Source organism: Myxocyprinus asiaticus, chromosome 40 (assembly GCF_019703515.2).
Source record: "Myxocyprinus asiaticus isolate MX2 ecotype Aquarium Trade chromosome 40, UBuf_Myxa_2, whole genome shotgun sequence".
Taxonomy (NCBI): domain Eukaryota; kingdom Metazoa; phylum Chordata; class Actinopteri; order Cypriniformes; family Catostomidae; genus Myxocyprinus; species Myxocyprinus asiaticus.
Genome location: NC_059383.1, coordinates 40,110,086 through 40,134,153, shown reverse-complemented (window position 1 = coordinate 40,134,153; position 24,068 = coordinate 40,110,086). Strand labels below are relative to the sequence as shown.

Here is a 24,068-nt window from a genome sequence, read left to right as displayed (position 1 = left end):
TTGTGATGTCACAGTAAAGTGGATAAATATAATGAATGGAATAATGACAGATTCACACAGGCATGCTGGAAATAAAAAAGAAAGTTATATTTTGAAACTGTAATTTGCATAACGAAAAATAAGCTGATTTTTAGAACCATTAAAGGAACAGTTCACTCCAAAAATGCTAATTCTCTCATCATTTACTCATCTTTATGCCGTCTAAAACTCATATGATTTGTTCCTCTGCGGAACACAAATGAAGATATTTTGATGGAGATATGAGGTGTTTTTGTCTGTACAATACAAGTCAATGGGGTTCGATACTTCCAAGCTTCAAAAAGCACATAAAGACATCATAAAGGTAATCCAGTGGTTTAATCCATGTCTTCTGGAGTGATACGATCAGTTTTGGGTGAGAAACAATGCAAAAATTTAGTTCATATTTTTGGACCCCATTGACTTGCATTGAATGGACAAAAACATCTCATACATCCTTCAAAAAGGCTTCATACGAGTCATAAAGTCAGACGAGTTTGAGACGGCATAAGGGTGAGCAAATGATGGGAGAACTGTCATTTTTGGGTGAACTGTTCCATTAAGACTTTTGGCATTGTGACAGTATTTTAGTGACATTTAAGCACATTTATCTCCCAAATGCTCATTATAATTATGCAAAAAACTATGATATATATAGATAAAATTTGTAGAGTACAATTATAATGCACATCATGTATTACACTTAGATAAATAAAATTGTTGTCTGTCTCTCTCTCTGTCAGGCGAGTCATGGCTTTATTACCCAGCATCGCTGGGCTCAGCAGGTTCGAGCTTTTGTGAATCTGGAGGCTGCAGGTGTGGGCGGGAAAGAGGTGGTGTTTCAGACAGGTAAATAATACATATATGTGTGTGTGTTTGTTTGTGAAGTAGGGGGTCTTTCAGACAGGTACATAAATAATCTGACACCGTTTTCTATTTTGAGCTGAATGTGTGTGATTTGTGTTTTATTTAATTAAAGGAACAGTTCAGCCAAAAATGACAATTGTGTCATCATTTACTCACCCTCATGTTGTTCCAAACCCAAATGACTTGTAGATGTTATGCAGAATGTTCACGCTGCACTTTTCCATATAATGAAAGCTTACAGTGATCAGGGGCTGCCAAACTCCAAAAATAACTAAAAAGAACATTTAACCCTTTAATGCATACATCGGGTCATTAGTGACCCAGAACCTCATTCCAACCTCCTGTACCTCATCTATTTTTTGGAGTTATGCCCACAACTCTTTAGTATTCATCAAACTTTCTCTTCTGAATAGTGTAACCAAAAAAATAGGTAAAATTGCAACAAAAAAATATTTTTATTACGACTTATTTTCCAAAAGTGTATAGGGTCATTAAAGGCCCAAGATATGTAATAGTGTCGCTTTTTCTTGCGCTTCCATCATATTTTTGTGATTAATTCAGTATAAGTTTACTGTTTACTATCACGGGATGTATATTTCTTTGTTTATTCCAAGACAATTATTCATACAAATAAATATTATATCATGTTGATTTTCTGTGTGACAGTGGTGAATTATCAGTATCCATATGCGTGTATAAACACATACATATTATGCATGCTATTCCTTACTCAAGGTGGCGCTGTTGTATCAGTGATTGACTTGATTTACATTTATGAAGAAGCAACGTGAAAGTTAGGGGTGGGTAAAAATACAGATTTTCTGATGCATCGCCATCTTCATTTAAACGATCTAGATACTGATTCTGCAACCCTCCACTACAACGTGAGGAAATCGCTCGCATTTGCAACCAAATTTCACGCTATGCGACTAAAATGTATATATTTGGCAACTGGTTGGTATGTGTTTACATTTCACTCAGCAGTGATTGTGTAGTATAGTGGTGGATTATTCAGCAGCGAGATCCTTTCACTGCGTGTTGAGAGTAAAAGTTTGTTTTGATTTGTTCCGTGTCCAAAGACGAGATCCATAGCACCCATTTGTCATTGAATAATATCACTTTTAATACCCTTTCTGTTCATTACTGTCAGTTGTTGATCAAAAACAACAAAAAAGCATTTAATTCTAATCACGCATAGCACGGATGCAGTTAAGATGCCATTCGAGTCTCTCTCGTTAATATGCGCTCATTTACAGATGCGCTTTACAGAACTGCCGGGTTTCTTAAAGAGACAGTACCATTTTTTAGCACGTTCTACAAATCAGTGTAAATACTAGTACAAATTATGCATTAAACAATAAACATGTAACAAAATATAATATATGCAATATAATGTCATTTTTATTGATGGAATACATGGATTTGTTAATTTTTAAAAAGCTGGGTAGCTCAGCGAGTATTGACGCTGACTACCACCCCATCAGACTTGCGGATTTTCCAATGTTCAATATTCCCTATTCAAGTGAGGGTGCACCAGCGTTCGTTTGAGGGTGCTTGGCATCCTCAAGCACCCCCATAGCATGCGCAACCCTCCACTACAACGAGGGGAAATCACTCACATTTGCAACCAAATTTCACACTATGCGACTAAAATGTATATATTTGGCAGTCGAGGGTGTGCTGAGTGACTCCAGCCAGGTCTCCTAAGCAACAAAATTGGCCCGGTTGCTAGGGAGGGTAGAGTCACATGAGGTAACCTCCTCGTGGTCGTGATTAGTGGTTCTCGCTCTCAATGGGGCGTGTGGTAAGTTGTGTGTGGATCGTGGAGAGTAGCATGAGCCTCCACATGCTGTGAGTCTCCGCGGTGTCATGCACAATGAGTCACGTGATAAGATGCACGGATTGACGGTCGCAGAAGCGGAGGCAACTGAGACTTGTCCTCCGCCACCCGGATTGAGGCGAGTAACCGTGCCACCACGAGGACCTACTAAGTAGTGGGAATTGGGCATTCCAAAATTGGGAGAAAAGGGGATAAAAAAAGAAGAGAGAAAAAAAACGAAAATATGACAAATGATGAAAAAATAGCTGGGAGATAATTTATTTTATATGTAAGCAAAATGGGACATTTATAACTGAAATAAACCCACATGAATTCATAGTGAATCGGAATCGAATCGAGAGCTTGTGAATCGGATTCGAATCAGTAAATCTGTATCAATACCTAGCCCTAGTGGAAGTAAACTATAGCAAGTTTAACACATGAACAGTATGATTTGGCAATTGTCATTTGGGTGTACTTCTGAAATTATGCAAACTGTGCATCTATTTATTTAGACTCATTAAGTGCATGAGAAATACATATGTGTAACTTATGTGTATCTTGTGTGTTGTGTAGCTCAATATGTGTTTGACAGCCAATTGTCTCATGAAATTTCATAGTGGAAGTAACGAATCCCGTCCGTTGCATCGTCTTATTGATTATATGAAAAATACATTATATCAGAGTATATTCCATTCTGTTGTTTTCTAAAGATTTGACACTATCTGGGCATTTTGTAGATCCATTTGTGATAGTAAGTGCCGGGTCGCTGAAGACCTGAGTATGTAGTAATGTTTGGCGAAACACGTATGTATTTAAGGGTTAAAGTATCATTAAAGTTGTCCAAATGGCTCGTACAATATATTTTTGGAAACAAATGATATTTAATTTGAATAAAACTGTGTATATGTATGATATATATATATATATATATATATATATATATATATATATATATATATATATATATATATATATATATTTTTTAATTATAATATCATATATTGCAAAAAATACTTGCTATAAATGTATTTTATAAAACCTACATGTTGTCGAATAAACAGCCTGTCAGTAACGATACTGTTTTAAGTTTCGCGAATCACCAAAGTATACAAAACAACTCTTACTACTTTACTGAAAGTCAACTTCAAAGTCAAATGTTGATTCAGTAACCGCTCTGATTCAGTGAGTCATTCAGTGAAGATTTCGTCAGAGTGATTCAGACTTCTGAGTCTTTTGAAGTGTTCATTAAAAGAACCGGTTCAAAAGAGTCATTTGCTGCCCTGGTCACGTTTTCCTGCCATTATTTTACGATACACTGTCTTTTTTTATCTCACTGCATTCAATTCAGCCTGCAAGATCACAACTCAGGTACAGTTTATATACTAAAGAATGTATTTTGCTGTGGATTCAGTAGCGGCGGAGCGCTGGTGAGTAAATGATGAGAGAATTTTCATGTTTTTTTGGTGAACTATTCCTTAAATAAATGATGAGCCTCAGTTGTGTGTGTCTAACAGGTCCAGAGAACCCGTGGTTGGTTCAGGCGTATGTCCGTGCTGCTGTTCATCCGTTCGCGTCAGTGGTCGGACAGGAAGTGTTCCAGAGTGGCGTTATTCCCTCGGACACAGACTTCAGAATCTACAGGGATTTTGGGAATATTCCTGGTATACCATACACACTTTGAGAATGCGAAGTCTCACATTTTCAGACACTTGTCAAGTGTTAATGAGAGTGTTTGTTCATTTATGTAATTTCACCGTAACAATGTTTTCTTCTCTCATTGTGTTGTGTAGGAATAGATCTTGCGTTTATAGAAAACGGTTTCATCTACCACACTAAATATGACACTCCAGACCGCATCCACACCGACTCCATCCAGAGAGCAGGTGAGACGCTTTCTAAAACTATCATGACAACAGCAAAGCGACTCCGATGCTGCATTTCCACAGAATCAAAGACTAAAAAGTATTTATGTTTAAATGAATGTGTAACATTTACATTGCTACAGGTGACAACATCCTGTCTGTGCTCAAACACCTGGTGATGTCAGAGGAACTGGGCAACTCTTCTGAATACCGCCATGGCAACATGGTTTTCTTCGATGTACTGGGCGTGATGGTGGTGGCGTACCCTGCACAAGTCGGTACCATTTTAAACTACATGGCTGCCGTGGCAACCCTCATCTACCTGGGCAAGAAGTGCATGCTGCCTAGCAATGTGGGTAAGTGTGCGGTAGACAGAATGACATAGTGAAAAAATGTATTATTGTGTGTACATTTGACAGCATTTGTGGCATAATGTTGATTACCACAAATCTGTGTTCCAGTGAGACACTTACAATGGAAGTCAATGGGGTAACTTTTTGGAGGGTTTAAAGACAGAAATGTGAAGATTATAATTTTATAAAAGCACTTACATTAATTCTTCTGTTGTAAAATTGGCTATAACTTTACACAGATGTGGTTAGTAAGTGATTTTATCACACTAATATAATGTTAACACACATATTGTTTATGTCTTGTGTCTATACTTTTGAAACAGTGAGTATTTTAATGTTTACAGATTATTGACCCCATTGACTTCCATTGTAAGTGTGTCACTGGAACACACATTTTTACTTTTTTTTTTTTTGCTGTTGATTGAGCTTAACTTGTATTGAACACGGAATATTTATTTAAATATTTTCACATATTTCACAAAATTACCATAAAAAAAAATTTCAAAAAAAAAAAAAAAAAAAAAGTATATATACAGTGGTGTGAAAAAGTGTTTGCCCCCTTCCTGATTTCTTATTTTTTTGCATGTTTGTCACACTTAAATGTTTCAGATCATCAAACAAGTTTAAATATTAGTCAAAGATAACACAAGTAAACACAAAATGCAGTTTTTAAATGAAGGTTGTTATTATTAAGGGAAAACAAAATCCAAACCTACATGGCCCTGTGTGAAAAAGTGTTTGCCCCCTAAACCTAATAACTGGTTGGGCCACCCTTAGCAGCAACAACTGCAATCAAGCGTTTGCGATAACTTGCAATGAGTCTTTTACAGCGCTGTGGAGGAATTTTGGCCCACTCATCTTTGCAGAATTGTTGTAATTCAGCCACATTGGAGGGTTTTCGAGCATGAACTGCTTTTTTAAGGTCATGCCACAGCATCTCAATAGGATTCAGGTCAGGACTTTGACTAGGCCACTCCAAAGTCTTCATTTTGTTTTTCTTCAGCCATTCAGAGGTGGACTTGCTGGTGTGTTTTGGATCATTGTCCTGCTGCAGAACCCAAGTTCGCTTCAGCTTGAGGTCACGAACAGATGGCCGGACATTCTCCTTCAGGATTTTTTGGTAGACAGCAGAATTCATGGTTCCATTTATCACAGCAAGTCTTCCAGGTCCTGAAGCAGCAAAACAGCCCTAGACCATCACACTACCACCACCACATTTTACTGTTGGTATGATGTTCTTTTTCTGAAATGCGGTGTTACTTTTACGCCAGATGTAATGGGACACACACCTTCCAAAAAGTTCAACCTTTGTCTCGTCAGTCCACCGAGTATTTTCCCAAAAGTCTTGGGGATCATCAAGATGTTTTCTGGCAAAAATGAGACGAGCCTTAATGTTCTTTTTGCTCAGCAGTGGTTTTCGTCTTGGAACTCTGCCATGCAGGCCATTTTTGCCCAGTCTCTTTCTTATGGTGGAGTCATGAACACTGACCTTAACTGAGGCAAGTGAGGCCTGCAGTTCTTTGGATGTTGTTGTGGGGTCTTTTGTGACCTCTTGGATGAGTCGTCGCTGCGCTCTTGGGGTAATTTTGGTCGGCCGGCCACTCCTGGGAAGGTTCACCACTGTTCCATGTTTTCGCCATTTGTGGATAATGGCTCTCACTGTGGTTCTCTGGAGTCCCAAAGCTTTAGAAATGGCTTTATAACCTTTTCCAGACTGATAGATCTCAATTACTTTCTTTCTCATTTGTTCCTGAATTTCTTTGGATCTCGGCATGATGTCTAGCTTTTGAAGATCTTTTGGTCTACTTCACTTTGTCAGGCAGGTCCTATTTAAGTGATTTCTTGATTGAGAACAGGTGTGGCAGTAATCAGGCCTGGGTGTGGCTAGAGAAATTGAACTCGGGTGTGATAAACCACAGTTAAGTTATGTTTTAACAGGTGGGGCAAACACTTTTTCACACAGGGCCATGTAGGTTTGGATTTTGTTTTCCCTTATAGATATATATAGATATATAGATAGATATAGATATATATAATATATACCAGATATACATCAAGTTAAATTGCATCAACTTTTGGCATTGGTTTATTAATTTAACATATAATTCTATAGTAAAAAGAGGCATCAAAACGTTTCAGTGTACAGTTGAAAATCTATAAAATCTAAATTTGATGTACTGCATGCAAAAAAAGATAATATGTATAAACTATAAATCTATAATTTTCTTTTGTTAATTGGTGGAGTAGTTTACTATTTGCACTAGTGGTTGACCGAAAGTGGATTTTGTTGATACCGATGACTAAGGTGGTGGAAAAGGCAGATAGCCGATTAATCAGCCGATTTATGGAATGGTCAAAAATGTCTTTCTTTACAATGAAGGGCAATGACATTGAGGCTGCAAGAGTCCAAAATTAAGACAATCCCAAAAGCAGCTTATTGTGCAACCAAAATCCCAATAATAACCAGAAGAATGAAGATTTTGTGCATATCGTGGGACTTTTAACTATAAACAAGCCTGCAATACACCGGAGACTGGGCCCCTGTACAATGGTCTAAATGTAAGTATTTAACACGTTAAGCTTTTTATGCCCTAGATGTTTGTGAGGTGAAGAGTTTTTATATTCTGATTTCACCAGATGAGGTTAATTGATGAGGGGAAAAAACAGGAACTATCAGCATAGATTTTTGCAGATAACCGAAAGATCCAAAAAGCAATTATCAACGCCAAAAACCGATTGAAACAATAATTATATATCATCAGTTCCTATTAGTCCATTTGCGGATGGAGGTTAAATGTTATTCAAATTATTTTATAGAGCAGAGATTAAAATAAAGTTCTATAACCCCCTGAAATGTAGGAAAAAAATTTTTTTTTGTATTATTATTTTATTATCAATTCTCAAGACTCATAACATTTTACAAAAAAACTTTTATGGTTATTATAAAAATAAATGTGTCATGTCTCTGTCTCGCTGCAGGTGGGCGGTACATCCGTGAGCTGCTGTATGCGACGGGTGTGACGGTTTTGAGTTGGTTCGTCACTCTGTTGACGGTTCTTATCGTGTCTTTGCTGGTGACGTTGATGGGTCGCTCCATGTTCTGGTACAGTCAATTCTACGCCTCCGTCTGTCTGTATGGATCTGCTGCCATCGGCAAGATCATTCTGATACACACGCTGGCCAAGAACCTGTTCTACGGGGTGAGTCACGGGACAAAATACACCACATAATAAAACACAATTTATCTTTAATGATGAGTTGTCAAAATCACCTGATATCAGCTGTTCTGCCTCGAAAAAAACTCTTGAGTATCTGTGAAACTTTTGATGTCTTCAAACTTCATCCAGTGACTAGTTATTTTTCAGAAGTGCTCATTGTACTGTCAGCCAATCAGATTGGAGCTTGTGATTTTTAGAAAGCTCTATGACTGTCAGGGTACCGTTTTAGGGGTAGAGGAAGTTTAATGTCCAAATACAGTGCATCCGGAAAGTATTCACAGCGCTTCACTTTTTCCACATTTTGTTATGTTACGGCCTTATTCCAAAATGGATTAAATTCATTATTTTCCTCAAAATTCTACAAACAATACCCCATAATGACAACGTGAAAGAAGTTTGTTTGAAATCTTTGCAAATTTATTAAAAATAAAAAAAAATAAAAAATCACATGTACATAAGTATTCACAGCCTTTGCTCAATACTTTGTTGAAGCACCTTTGGCACAAATTACAGCCTCAAGTCTTTTTGAGTATGATGCTACAAGCTTGGCACACCTATTTTTGGGCAGTTTCTCCCATTCTTCTTTGCAGGACCTCTCAAGCTCCATCAGGTTGGATGGGGAGCGTCGGTGCACAGCCATTTTCAGATCTCTCCAGAGATGTTCAATCGGGTTCAAGTCTGGGCTCTGGCTGGGCCACTCAAGGACATTCACAGAGTTGTCCCGGAGCCACTCCTTTGTTATCTTGGCTGTGTGCTTAGGGTCGTTGTCCTGTTGGAAGATGAACCTTCACCCCAGTCTGAGGTCCAGAGTGCTCTGGAGCAGGTTTTCATCAAGGATGTCTCTGTACATTGCTGCATTCATCTTTCCCTCAATCCTGACTAGTCTCCCAGTTCCTGCCACTGAAAACATCCCCACAGCATGATGCTGCCACCACCATGCTTCACTGTAGTGATGGTATTGGCCAGGTGATGAGCGGTGCCTGGTTTCCTCCAGACATGACGCTTGCCATTCAGGCCAAAGAGTTCAATCTTTGTTTTTCATGGTCTGAGAGTCCTTCAGGTGCCTTTTGGCAAACTCCAGGTGGGCTGTCGTGTGCCTTTTACTGAGGAGTGGCTTCCGTCTGGCCACTCTACCATACAGGCCTGATTGGTGGAGTGCTGCAGAGATGGTTGTTCTTCTGGAAGGTTCTCCTCTCTCAACAGAGAAACGCTGGAGCTCTGTCAGAGTGACCATCGGGTTCTTGGTCACCTCCCTGACTAAGGCCCTTCTCCCCCGATCACTCAGTTTGGCCGGGCGGCCAGCTCTAGGAAGAGTCCTGGTAGTTCCAAACTTCTTCCATTTACGGATGATGGAGGCCACTGTGCTCATTGGGACCTTCAATGCTGCAGAAATGTTTCTGTACCCTTCCCCATATCTGTGCCTCGATACAATCCTGTCTCGGAGGTCTACAGACAATTCCTTGGACTTCATGGCTTGGTTTGTGCTCTGACATGCACTGTTAACTGTGGGACCTTATATAGACAGGTGTGTGCCTTTCCAAATCATGTCCAATCGACTGAATTTACCACAGGTGGACTCCAATCAAGTTGTAGAAACATCTCAAGGATGATCAGTGGAAACAGGATGCACCTGAGCTCAATTTTGAGTGTCATGGCAAAGGCTGTGAATACTTATGTAGATGTGATTTTTTTTTTTTTTTTTTTTTAATACATTTGCAAAGGTAAACAAACTTCTTTCACGTTGTCATTATGGGGTATTGTTTGTAGAATTTTGAGGAAAATAATGAATTTAATCCATTGTGGAATAAGGCTGTAACATAACAAAATGTGGAAAAAGTGAAGCGCTGTGAATGCACTGTATATTGCAGGATGTCTATGGCAAGCCGAATTAACTTTTAACCATCCACGTGATATGAATTGTTGATATCAACAATTCAATTTTTACTAGATAAATGCAAATTCTTGATATCAGGAATGTAATTACTACTAGTAAAAGTGCTAATCTTTTTTCTTTTTTTTTTTTTAGCAGTAATTACATTTGCACTTGTACAAATGCACAAAATGACATCACTCACAAAAATGCACATTATTTCAAGTAAAAACTGTCATTCTTGTTATCTGCATTCTTGAATTCTGAAGTAAAATTTCACAATGACCTGTTGTTCACTCCTGTTCTAAATGCTATTATGGATATCTAAAATTAATTTTATTGCAAGTTGAAATTACAGTTTCACAATAAGCAGTTCACTTCTTACTAGTAAAAACATAATTTTTGAGATCAATAATTACATTGTTACTAAATGTCCATTACTGTTATCAGCTAGTAAAAATGCTCATTTTTGATATTAGTAATTTGATTTTCAATAGTGGCAATGTTAATTTCTGTAATGTGATTGTAACTAGTAAAAAAGCACTTTTAGATATCCTTAATTACTGTCCAATTTGTTGATATCTGAAATCCATTTCCAGATATCTGAAATACTGAATCTAACATGTTGAAATAAATTTACAGAGATCAAAAATGAGCATTTTCTCTAGTTATAATAAAAGAATTAAAAAATGGAGTGGAGTGAATCGCAGATCATTGTGAAGTTCTACTAGTGCAAATGCAGTTACAGATATAAAAATTTATGTCTTTTACTAGTTAAAATTCAATTTTGATATCAAGAATGAACCTTTTTACAAGTGGAAATGCAGTTGCTGATATAAATAAATTAGCACTTTAATATAAATATAAAGAATTTGCATTCTGGGGTCTGGGTAGCTCAGTGGAAAAAGACGCTGGCTATCACCCCTGGAGTTCACTAGTTCAAATCCAGGGCATGCTGAGTGACTCCAGCCAGGTCTCCTAAGCAACCAAATTGGCCCGGTTGCTAGGGAGGTTAGAGTCACATGGGGTAACGTCCTCGTGGTCACTATAATTTGGTTCGTTCTCAGTGGGGCGCGTGGTGAGTTGTGCGTGGATGCCGCGGAGAATAGCACGAAGCCTCAACACGTGCTACGTCTCCGTGGCAACGCGCTCAACAAGCCACGTGATAAGATGCGCGGATTGACGGTCTCAGACGCGGAGGCAGCTGGGATTCGTCCTCCGCCTCCCGGATTGAGACGAGTCACTACGCCACCACGAGGACTTAGAGCGCATTGGGAATTCCAAATTGGGTGAAAAAGGGGAAACCACCCCCCCCCCCCCCCCCAGAATTTGCATTTTAACTAGTGAAACTTGAATTGTTGATGTCAACAATTCATATCCTGTGAATGATTAAAAATAAATTGGGCTTGCCATAGATGTCTTTGAAACACCACATGCCAGTCTGAAAGGGTCAGTTATTAAGTGTCCAGTTTTTATGCCTAAAGTCACTTGAAATTGTTTCGCTTCAGTTTTCTAATTGGTTTGTTGTGTCACCTTATCAATCATTTCCACCAGCGTTGCTTTGACAACATCACACGTCACGCACGGCTGTGTTCTGTGAATGTTGCCCGGGGTCTTTATCCATATCCAATTACTATTGACTAACTTATCAGACAGTTCCTGAAGTGAAGCATCATTCAGCTGACAGATACTGCGGTACAATCACTACAGTAAAACATCTAGTTCTACAGAATAACCGAATTCTGATTGGATGAGTGGTGTTTGAAGCTGTTGTAAAATGTTCTATATAAGTGTGCTTGGCAACCATAAACAACCTATAGTTAGTTGAATGATTTATAGTATTTCACAGAAGAGTTGATACTGATAACTGTAACTATGGATTGAATATTGATATCTTTTATTATATTGCTGTTGTCACTGTGGTAAAATCACTGTAAAGTATGGGCTCAAGTGATTCATTGCTTTAAATATTCTGAACAAAGAAAAACCTGCTCAATATCTGATTTATAAATGAAAGTAAACCATAATGTGTGTTTGAGGGTGTGCGTGTATGTTCTTCTACTCGTCTCAGATTGAGTTGTTTGAGTTTATGAAATCGTTATATGTTAGATTTGTCTTCCCTCAAGCCATCTGATGTGGGTGTGTGTTTTGTTTAGTTTCTCTCAGACTGTTATTTTACCAATGTGATGTGTGTTACTCTTGCAGAGATGGTGGCAGTGGTGTAAACTGGGTTTAATCATGTGTTTGTATGCATGTTCTTTGTTGCTGACGTGGTTTATATTTAACCCTTGTGTTCTGTTCATTTTGGAGTAACACTTGTCTTTTCCAAAATATGCGATAACGCATTTATTGACATTTTGTTTGTCACACCTGTAAATTAAATGCTTTCATAGTTAACACACTTTTTTTTTTTGCATTTTTGGGGGGATTAGCTCAAATTACACCATTACATTTTTTATACAAAATAAGCGCATTTTTGTTACCTTCAATTCAGTAAAAAACAAAGTTAAATATTTATGAAAAGGCTGCTGTGTGTCATGCATTAGGAGTGTCTGCTGCCATCTGCTGGAGAGAAAAAAACAAGACAAAAATTTGATAATTTCATAGCAATGCCAAGTATAACCTATAGGTGGCCTCAGATTTTCCCTTATTGTTGAATAGTCTCTGAACCCAATACTGAAACTTAATTTATAAATATTATCACAAGTTGTACATTTGTATATATATTTAGGTATAATAAAAGACAATTATTTGTCAAAGTGTAGCTATTTTTTTAAAACACTTCCTCTGAATATTCAGTTTTGGCAGTAATGCCGCATGTAGTGTTCAATATACGGTCAAACCTGACCATGGTTTTACAAAGAAAAGATTTAGAAAGTATTTTGTTATCTACCATTTATTTTGCAAACATTGTTCAATAAACTTAGAGTTGTGATAAAAAATGTTTGCATGGGAATATAAGTGCTTCAGAAACAAAATAAATGCAATGTTTTGGGGCCTGTGTAGCTCAGCGAGTATTGACACTGACTATCACACCTGGAGTCGCAACTTCAAATCCAGGGTGTGCTGAGTGACTCCAGCCAGGTCTCCTAAGCAACCAAATTGGCCTGGTTGCTAGGGAGGGTAGAGTCACATGGGGTAACCTCCTCGTGGTCGCTATAATGTGGTTCTCGCTCTCGGTGGGGCGCGTGGTGAGTTGTGCGTGGATGCCGTGGAGAATAGCGTGAAGCCTCCACATGCGCTACGTCTCCACGGTAACGCGCTCAACAAGCCACGTGATAAAATGCGCGGATTGACGGACTCAGACGCGGAGGCAACTGAGATTGAGGCGAGTCACTACGCCACCATGAGGACATAGAGCGCATTGGGAAGATAAATCCTATTATAAGAGGCCTTAAATGTACAGCAATTATAACAATTTTGCATGTTACTGTCCCGATACTTGTGTAAGGCACTGCAAATACAATAAATGGTATATCACTGTGGTAATCGTTCAGTACCATGGTTTATACTGTATTGAAATACTGTTGAATTATCAACTGATGTGGTACCACCACAGTTCTGTTTTGCAAGGAAAAGCAATTATGATGTGCGACATTTGTGTTTTTCTCTCACAGAATGTTCGTCGTGTGGAGTTGGGCGAGCTGTTTTTTGACGTCAGTCTGCTGTTGTGGTGTTTTGCGCTGTTTTTTCTCACTCATCATGGTCTGTGTTCAGCGTATGTGCCCATGATGATGGTGGTGTTTCCTCTGAGCAGCAAACTTCTGCTCAAAAAACACTTCACACAGAGAGGTGAGAACTAAACCGCAACTGATTCTGTTCACAATTAAATCAATCAACTCCTGTTTGATGTGAGCTTTTGTTGTGACTATCCCATGCAATAACATTTTTAGACCTCTGAGATGATAACAAAACAGCTTTGAAAGATGTTACAATATGAGGAAAGTTAAATATTTCTACTAGAAGTCGACCGTTAGTGGATTTTGCCAGTAACGATAACTAAGGTGGTGGAAAAGATCACCGATAGTTTCGAAATCGGTTTATAGAGTGTAAAAATTGACTGACTTTCGATGCTATGACGGACACAGAAACAGAGGCCTCGAGAGTCCAAAATGAATAAGACAGGGTTCGTACAAGGTGCTTGAATTTGGCTTTTTCAAATGTAAGTCCTGGAAAACCCTTGAAAATAGCCAATTTTACCAAGAGGTGCTTAAAAAGTTCTTGAATTATAAAAAAATCGTATTTATTTATTTTCGGAAAAACACGACGACAGACCACTGCTGAAGCAGTGCATAGACAGCTGTCACGTGACACCTGTTACTTTTGGCAGCGCTGTTCAGAATGGGCCAATCACAATCAAGTGTTACTGGATTATAGATACTGCTGTGATGGATTCAACAAGTATGAATTCTTGCAACTAGCAGTTTTAATTAAAAATGACTCACCAGAGTGAAAAAATGAGATGAGATGTAAAATGTTTTGAATGATTTGAATGCAGATCAATGGAGGATTCGGTTTTGTGAATCGTCTAGCGCCCCCTTGTGTAAAGAAAGCTTTGTGTCTCAAAATAGGTTATTTCTGACAACATTTGCGTCAATATCAAAATATGTTGACAAACATGTCCCTTGACTTTTTTTAGTCATGAAAAGGCTTTCAAATATTTTTTTATAATTTTATAACCTAACCTTTAATGAGATGAAATGACTCTGTTTTGCAAATTTTTTAGAAAATATATTTGAAATTGTTAATTGCCTGAAAAAAAATCCCATTTAAAAAAAAAAAAAAAAAAAACAATTTAAATACAAAAAGTTGTGGAAAATAATTTTTAAGGTTTAAGTTCAGAGGCTGCTTAAATATGCATATAGTGACTTTTTTTTCCAGCATGTTATTAGTTATTAATTCACATTTTAACTAATATTTTCTCACAACAATATTTGGTGTTAACTTGCTTCGTTCATGAAACAAAATTAAATAATAAAAGAAAGAACAACAGTCAAGTTGTCCTTTATGAAAAACATTTTTTTACAGAATGTTTACCTTCAGCGTTTATAGGTAAAAACTGAACTAAATAGAAAATGTCAATATTTTATAAGTTGTTAAGTCAATATTTTTTGAGAATGACCCATTTGCAGTTTGGGTCAGTTCCTTATATAAATCTGTGACTTTAGAAAACATGAAACACAGCACGAGTCGTATGGACTTGTGTTTACAGATACAGTTATTCACTTCTGTTGGAAAGCGAAGTGTGTTTTAATGAGCACACATTACAATAACACTTCAATTTCATCATGAATGAACCAAGAATTATTACTGAGAGAATGCGCAGTTAAAGATGCTCATTGTTGTACTTGTAATAAGTGGTGTTTTATAAAAATAAATTACAATATTTTTAATTAAAATGGACAAATAAGGAATTAGTTTTAATGACATCTCGAGCATAGTCCTTGAATTTAACTTTGAAACATCTGTACAAACCCTGATAAGAGAACAGATGCAGTTTCGTTCAACCCAATTCTCAGTAATAACCAGAAAAATGTAAGATTTGGTGCATAATGCGGGACTTTTATAACTATAAACAAGCCCGATACACACGTGACTCTTATTTGGAAATGACGGAGACTTGACTCAGAGTGCTTTAGTTAAATAGGCTATTTACCAAATTAAGTTTTTTAAACCTATATATTCACCAGATGAAGGGTTATATATATATATATATAATTTATTTATATATAGGGTTAGGGTGTATATTTGAGGTCATCCAATAGTGGATTTTGCTGATACGACAACTAAGTTGGTGAAAAAGGCTGATTGATTAATCAGCTGGTATTTATTTTTTTATTTTTAACTTTGTTGTTAAAGGTGCAGTATGTAACTTTATTCATGTAATATTTGCCTTTTTTTGGCAATGTTTGAACAGCTTGTAACACAACTTAAAAAATGAGCCCTTCCCGGACTTCCTAGGTTGTGTATTAAAGCCTGTAGACTGATTTTCATGCGAAGGGAGCGGGTCAGTTTTGCCGGGAAAATCCAAAGGATGTGACATTTATGCGCGCTCCCGAGAGCCTCAGTGCGTCTCTTCCGCTATTCAACAGTGACAACAAACTGCAACACTAGATAACGTTATCTTAGAGATGGAATCCAGCAAACGTCCGGCTCCCAGAACAACACCGACTCCTACACAAACTCAGAGTAACCCAAACAAACATTTATCTACTGAATCCCGTCTGGCTAAGCGGGAACGTGATCGTGGTCGAGCGAAAACTAGAGTGAACATCGGCAGGGCATTTGATTCCCGGAGGGACCTTCGTTCGGTTTTGGGGATCAAACCCGACCCTGAATTGGCATTCTTCTTATTGGACAGGTAAACTTACATAACTGCAAAGCATGTGAAATATAGTCCCATAAGGATTGATCTGTGTAGTTTTAGCTAACTTGATCTTGCCTGCTAATGCTAACGCTGATGAACTGCAAGCTACCTTGCTTCGTAACTTTCAGATAATTTCAACGATCTTCTCTTTATACTAAAAGTCAGGTTAATGTCAATGTTCATCTGTAATTATTCAGCAAGGTAAACTACAATAACACATGAAATGAATGCTAGACAATGTTCAAGATAATGCAAAAACCTCCATTCATTAGTGTAACGTAACTTGGTTATACAGAAAATATATACAATCTATTATTATAAAACAATAGCGCATCGATATATCAGATTGATATATCACATCAATACTGAATTGTGTCAACATATTTATAATGTACAGTCTATTTTATAAACAGCTACTGTCATCATCCACCAAATTTAGCTAACAGCTATTGATAAAGCTGACTAGCTAGCTAACGCCAACATAGGCTATCGTATAAATGCAGTCAATGTATCATGCAAAGAAAAGTGATTACTTCAAACTACAGTCTCGCATAGTCAGATCTATATCCACACTTTGTTTTAGCCCTGTTCCAGCACTGGAGAGTCAAATATAATATACAGTCTCAAAGTTTGTAGTAAAACAATCATAACTGTGTAATTTTAATTATGTTACCTCATATGTCAGTATGATGCTGGTGAATCACCTTCAGTCTCTTTGTACGTTACGTCATTGTTTTGGTCGATGCTCGCTCGTGTCCCTATGGAGTGTGTGCACGAGCACGAGCAACAGGCTGCAGTTCACTGAACGGCCACAGGTGTCACTAATAACTAGAGTTTCTGAATCTTACATACTGCAGCTTTAAAAAAAAGTTCTTAGCCTTTCTTTACTATGACCAAGAGTCCAAAATGTCCAAAGATCCTAGATGCAGTTTGTTGTGGGTCTGTGTACTTTTGCGTCCATTCCTTTTTCTTTTTTTAACCCCAAAATGAAAAATGCAGTTTTAACACTAATGAATAGAATAAGCAGATACAAACTGATTTTCTGTTGACCATTTAATTTTCTATTTAAAAAGGAATAAAGAGAAGGTGGAAACGTCTTGATATTTCCATATTGACATTTCCACCTTTGTCTTTATTTAGTTTTAAATAGAAAATGAAATAGTCGACAGAAAATCAGTTTGTATCTGCTAATTCTATTCATCAGTGTTAAAACCAGTAAAGAAGAAACTGAATTTTTGGGTTTAAAAAGGATAAAGGAATGGACGCAAAAGTACAGGACTGTTGTGCAACCAAAATCCCCATAATAACCAGTAAAAAATGAAGATTTGGAGCATAACGTGGGATTATGAACAAGCTCGAAATACACTTACTTCAAGACTCTTAATTTAAAATGACAGAGACTTAGCTCCGTTACAATCCTCCGTTTAACTCAGTAAGTGATTGTTTTTATTTCACCTCTAGAGTCCGCTGTTATACTGTAGAAACAAGCCGTTCTAATTGTAGAATCCTTCAGCGCCGACCACTGAGGATGAAAAGAAAACTATCGACAACCAAAGGCGGACTGGGAAGAAAATTTGGAACATTTTACATAGAAACTGCCCCAAAAGTTGTTGAGCGGGGGTGGGGGTTGCTGTCCTTTTCTGCATATCGCTGCCCCCTTCCGCATATCGCGGCGCCGTTTTGTGGCGCGTTCTGCATAACGCGGCGGCCCCATTTTGCGGCCGGCCCACCGGGAAAAGTCCCGGTTCTCCCAATGGCCAGTCCGCCACTCTCGACAACTATGGCAGATTTTTGCAGAAAACTGATAGTTCCAAAAAGCAATTATCGGTACTGATTAATCTGTAAAACCAATATATCGGTCTGCCTTTGATATACTGTATACATTCTGAATAATAGTTGGAGGTACAATGTATGTGCTGATGGGGCACGCTTCAATCTGGTCCGCATCTTTCTTTGTGTGCACTCGCTTCAATTTAGAACACTTGATTTTCTAATGAAAAAAATAGGCTTTGAAGCAAGAATAACCATATGGATGAATACAGTAGCGGATTTAGGCATGGGCGACATGTGCAGTTGCCCAGGGTGGCATCTTGCGGGGGTGCGGTGGCATCTGGCAGGGGGGCAGCACGAGGCACCCACACAGACCCCCCCCCCCCCCCCCGGTCAACAACTTTTATACAACCCCCCCACACCCCCCAAAAGTCAACAACTTTGGGGCGTGTTGAAGCGGGTTTCGCACAGTGCGCCATACAAGCCAGTACTACCACTGGATGAATATAGTCACTGATAACAGATTTAGATACGGCAAATCCCTTCAGAAGAAACACAGATGTAATCGACACTGTGTAATCCATTCAATTGCTTATGCATGCAATTAAGTCTCACTCTACATTTATGCTCATTTAATATCTTGTTTTACTTAGAAATATATCAAGATAGTAGTATGTATGCAAAATGGTGTTTTATGTTGATTTGAATAGATTAATTGCGAAAGCAGATTGCACAGGTGTATAAATGAGGTTTTAGATGGAGGTCAACTCCAGTGACTCAGATGATCTGTTTCTTGTGCTGAACTCTCAATGTTTTTTTGTGAGTTTGTGTTATTTGTTGTTGTTGCACAGGTGCGTCGCTGCAGTATTCAGTTCTGTATCTGACGGGTCTCGCGCTGCCGTACGTTCACATAATGTTTCTCATCTGGGTCGTCTTTGAGATCTTCACACCCATTCTGGGTCGCAGCGGAACGGAAATCCCGCCTGAGGTCATCCTGGCTTCTCTTGTTACCCTGGCAACCGTTATGCTCTCTTCTTATTTTGTGAGTAGTACAGATTTGCTATAACATAATAAAGTGATGATGCATTATACACAAACAGTTAAACGCTCCAGAAGCTCCACTGGCTGCCCTTACTCGCATGTTATACGTTATTCAAGGACACGGTAAACACAGTCGATCGCCTTGTGCTCGCACTTTCTCACCGTACCCCTTAGTTGCACCATCACCCCAACCGTCCCCCACACCCCATCCGTCCAACTGTCTCAGGTATCTGTGTAGGGCATCACTTTGGCCAGCGGCGGCCCTGTTGAAAACCATTGCCTTGATCCATATTTTTGACATGTTTTCCAGTAAAAATACACGAACATGATTAAATCAAGACCGATTTTTCAAGTTATGCAAAATTGTGTAAGATAATAAGACTTTCAGAGAATATATCTTGAAATAAGTTACCCCAATTTTTTTTTAAACATCAGTTTTACATTTAAGACAAACCAAGAAAAAGCATTTTGCCAATGATGTAAAAAAAAGAAACATAATTCATGATAATTGCCTTGAACAAGTCTTAATCCCTTCTAGGGATGTTAACGATTGATTGAAAATCAATTAATTGTCATTAGTAATTTGATCGATTAAGCTTATCGATCGTCGATTAATTAATGTCAGGATAAATGTGTTCTGAAATCAAGCCAGCAGATGTTGATAAGGCTGTCAATACCATCACCTGCTGCTAGAGGGCGCTTGCAGGCTGCATGTCATTATCCAGTTCACAAAACAGTGTTTGAGTGTTTCTCTTTAAATTAACATTAATGTTTTCTGCACACACCATGATGGTGTGCTAAAGTACAACATGACAACAAGCACCATTGATCTCCTCATTTTATCCCAACCTACAATTACGTCAGCGATCGCCGGGAAAGCACAAAGGTACATTCAGCTGACATCTCACCATCCTCACCTTAAATATCCCACGATCCACAACGTGAATTTTTAACGAACTCAAATATGCATAAGTGATATATCTTGTGTACAAGTTATTTTTAGAAGTAGCCTAATTCATTAACAGTAATTAAACAATTCACAAATTCGTACTAAACACCGCCTAAATGTATTAAAATACACTGAACTAAGAACATTTTAAGAGGAAAATGAACATGCATTTCTTAAGTGTATTAATTTAAATTATATTTAAACAATAGACTGTATGCACATATTATTTGGAGTCCTCCGTGTGCGTTTTGCGATATTAACATGAATGATTAATCGATTAATTGATCGTTAATTTTCACAATAATCGATTATTCAAATGCGTGAAAATTGACATCCCTAATCCTTTCAGACCACAATTATGTTCCAGGGGCACAACAAATATGAAACATGCTTTATTTTTACTCTAAATGCAGCAATAAATGTTAATCAATAAAAATCAGTTTATAATTGTACTTTAATATATATATGTTTTGATGTCCATTAATGTGGACATTGGTTCTGAACTGTGGCAACATCCAGATCATTTTACAGTTCCCAAATGTTTTTGTCCCCTTTGACCTAAATTAATTACTTGAAATACCCCCTGATATTTAAAGTGTCTCACTGGAACACAGATTTGTGCTTTTTTTAAGAAAAGGAGGGACGAGTCAGATGTATATTTGTGGTAATCAATATTATGCCACAAATGCTGTCGACTGAGCTGAACTTGTGTTGAACCCGGAATATTCCTTTAAGGATGTTTAGATATTTTTACTGGAACACAAGAATACTGAGATTATTATGTCTGTCTCTCTCTGCGCCACAGATGCATTTGATCTATCTGGCTCGCAGTACGAAGCGGATCTTGGCTGGTCTCGGATCAGTGTTTGTGCTAATGTTTATTCTGGTCTCATGTGGTCTGTTCTTTCCATATTCTGCTGACCCGTCCAGTCCGCGACCCAAGCGGATCTTCCTGCAGGTAACACAAACACTCATCCGGCTCCGGTATTTGAGTTGAATCCGACGGTGACTCTCCGTTTCTCTGTTCTCAGCACACCACTCGCACCTTCCACGCGCTGGACGGATCTGTGGAGCGCTCCGACTCCGGTTTGTGGATTAACAGTCTGGATTACACGGGAATGCAGCACATAACACCACATATACCAGATATAAACGACAGCATCCGCATGCGCTGTCAGGAGAATCTGCCATTCTGCGGGTTTCCGTGGTTCCTGCCGGTCAAATTCCTTGTCAAGTGAGTGTTCTGGAAACGGAGCTCTTCAGAATGATGTTTCCATGGAGAGAGAGTGAGATTATAATGAGATCTGATGCTTCATGCTTGAATATACTGTTTGTTAGTGAGTTAAAGCGGTCGTTAAAAAATGCAGATCAAGGAGAAAATTGTCTATTGAGGATAAACATAAAGATACCGAGCAAATATTTCTGAGGTATCTATTTTTTCTTTCACATTAGGGCCCAATGAATACATTTCCATGTTTTTCTTTAAAATATACAGCTTGTAGAATTCACGAGAATATCATTGAACGATTTTTTTTTTTTTTTTTAGGAAAAACTGGTATCTTCCGGCTTCTGAAGTCTCTCCCAGATCTCCTCTTGAGTTCAGACTGATATCCAGACAGGAAACGGAATGGGGGACCGTTAAAATGACCTTTGAGGCCAAAGGTGAGAAACAGATTTCAGGGTCTTTCAGAGTGTTTTTAGTGTTTGGAACCAGTTTATATCACCTGTATAATCCGTGTGTGTGTAATGTGGCACATTATCAGGGCCGAGTCACATGTCCCTGTATCTGCTGCCGCACGCTGGCGCGTCTCTCACCAGCTGGTCGTTTGGTGACGGCACGCCGCAGTATGACATGGGTGGAGAATATTTCATATTTTACTCTCATGGTCTTGATGCACCTGTGTGGAATTTCTGGTTTGAGATCCAGGTGAGTTTGTGCTCAGGAAAACACCTGTCTGACTTTATTTTAAATTCAAGGAAAAAATTAATTAGAAATTAAATTAATTACAATTAAATGTAATGTCAATTTAAAGGTAAAATTAAATGAGTCAAATTAATTAAATGTAATTAAATTAGATTAGAGGTGAACTAGATTAAACTAAAGGTGAAAAATGAATTAATTTATTAAATTAAGTAGTGAAATTAATTTAAGGTAATTAAATTAAAGCTAAATTTAATTTGTGGTGAATTTAATTTTATTTAATTAAACTAAAGGTGAATTCAATTAAAGTTAAATTAAATAAAAAGTTTTTTTTTCCCAACAAGTTTTCCACCTAAGACATGAATGCAGCTTTGCCGGTTTAAAATGTTTATAGATTCCAGTATTCAAGAAGAACCTGTTTTAGTTTACACACAAAGGTGCTCCCCTCTCATGATGGCCGGCATGTTGAATATTACCCACTTTAATCCGTTTAGGACAGACAAAGCATGGACTTTGAAGGGAGAGCCATTCAGGTCTTTCCAGAATTTCCAATAGGATCACTTTTGAATGGAACGCACCCCTGATCTATTATCAGACAGTAGTGAAATAAATGAATCATGGACAAAACTTGGCCAGCAGAACTTTGCCAATAAATGACTGCAACTTTAATTGTGAATTTGATGTGAAATTTGCTTGTTAAAAAAATGTTAGTCTGTAACTTTGTGTCAGATTTGAAGTGCAACACAAACAGAGATAAAGCAGTAAAGAAGCACAACAAAAAATCTTTAATTCACTCAATAAAATCTCAAATAAACTAGCGTTTTTTTATTTATGTGTGTGTGTTTGTGTTGCAGCCGCAGAAGTCTTCAGACATGTCGACTGATGAGGGAATGATCTCTCTCGCAATCTCAGCTCATTATTTCTCTGGTTTGGACCGGCATTCAGAACCACTCGAGTCTTTACTGCAGAGATTCCCGGACTGGGCGTTCCCGTCCTCATGGGTCAGCACGTACCACATGTACAGATACTGAGGGGCAGCTCGGACACACACACACACACACACTCTTCTGATGTCCCTCACAGAGACCAGACTCACCCATCACTGTGTTTGCTGGTGCAGGTGAATGAAGACACGACAGAATCAAGATCGATCATTAGTTTAGACTAACTGACAGTGTTTGCTTTTATTTACGTTGATATCTTTTCACATTAAAAAAAATCCTCGTTTTATGAATCATTCTCCGCCGTTCTCAGGTGAATCTCATGAAAACATGTCCAGGTCATATTTCAGCCCAAAATTGAAAGGGAAATACATTTTATTTTGCATAAAGAAGCCTTTTCGAGGACCATACGGCTTCATTTTTAATTGTTTTGCATCGTCACATTGTTCATTACAATAAAGCACACATTCTCATTACTGTTTGAGATTTTTATTATCAGTGAGGAGTCGTATTACTGTAATGTTTCACTGTATGTATTACAGTAAAAAAAAAAATATGAAGGGCCTGGGTAGCTCAGTGGTAAAAGACGCTGGCTACCACCCCTGTAGTTCACTAGTTCAAATCCCAGGGTGTGCTGAGTGACTCCAGCCAGGTCTCCTAAGCAACCAAATTGGCCCGGTTGCTAGGGAGGGTAGAGCCACATGGGGTAACCTCCTCGTGGTCGCTATAATGTGGTTCGTTCTCAGTGGGGCGCGTGGTGAGTTGTGCGTGCATGTCTCGGTGGATGGCGTGAAGCCTCCACATGCACTATGTCTCCGTGGTAACACGCTCAACAAGCCATGTGATAAGATGCGTGGATTGACGCTCTCAGAGGCAACTGAGATCCGCCACCCGGATTGAGGCGAGTCACTACGTCACCACGAGGACTTAGAACACATTGGGAATTAGGCATTCCAAATTGAGGAGAAAAAGGGGGGGAAATATTAATATTTCACAATACTCCATATATAAAACAATTAAGCACAATTTTGCATTGAATTGTGAAAATTATGAAATATCAATAGAACTG

At 38.2% G+C, this 24,068-nt stretch overlaps 1 protein-coding gene across 1 annotated transcript in view; it reads left to right on the top strand.

Moving 5' to 3' along the window:
* LOC127430817 (endoplasmic reticulum metallopeptidase 1) overlaps positions 1 to 23,719 on the top strand; it is a 30,973-nt gene extending 7,254 nt beyond the window's left edge. Inside the window, exons 4-15 of the mRNA XM_051680917.1 lie at positions 762 to 867; positions 4,222 to 4,368; positions 4,498 to 4,590; positions 4,713 to 4,925; positions 7,902 to 8,122; positions 13,628 to 13,802; positions 18,999 to 19,189; positions 20,943 to 21,095; positions 21,169 to 21,371; positions 21,684 to 21,799; positions 21,901 to 22,064; positions 22,913 to 23,719. Of these exons, the coding sequence (XP_051536877.1) occupies positions 762 to 867; positions 4,222 to 4,368; positions 4,498 to 4,590; positions 4,713 to 4,925; positions 7,902 to 8,122; positions 13,628 to 13,802; positions 18,999 to 19,189; positions 20,943 to 21,095; positions 21,169 to 21,371; positions 21,684 to 21,799; positions 21,901 to 22,064; positions 22,913 to 23,089 (1,959 nt within the window). The 3' untranslated portion in view covers positions 23,090 to 23,719. The remainder of the gene's footprint in view (positions 1 to 761; positions 868 to 4,221; positions 4,369 to 4,497; positions 4,591 to 4,712; positions 4,926 to 7,901; positions 8,123 to 13,627; positions 13,803 to 18,998; positions 19,190 to 20,942; positions 21,096 to 21,168; positions 21,372 to 21,683; positions 21,800 to 21,900; positions 22,065 to 22,912) is intronic.
* Positions 23,720 to 24,068: the final 349 nt, after the last annotated feature.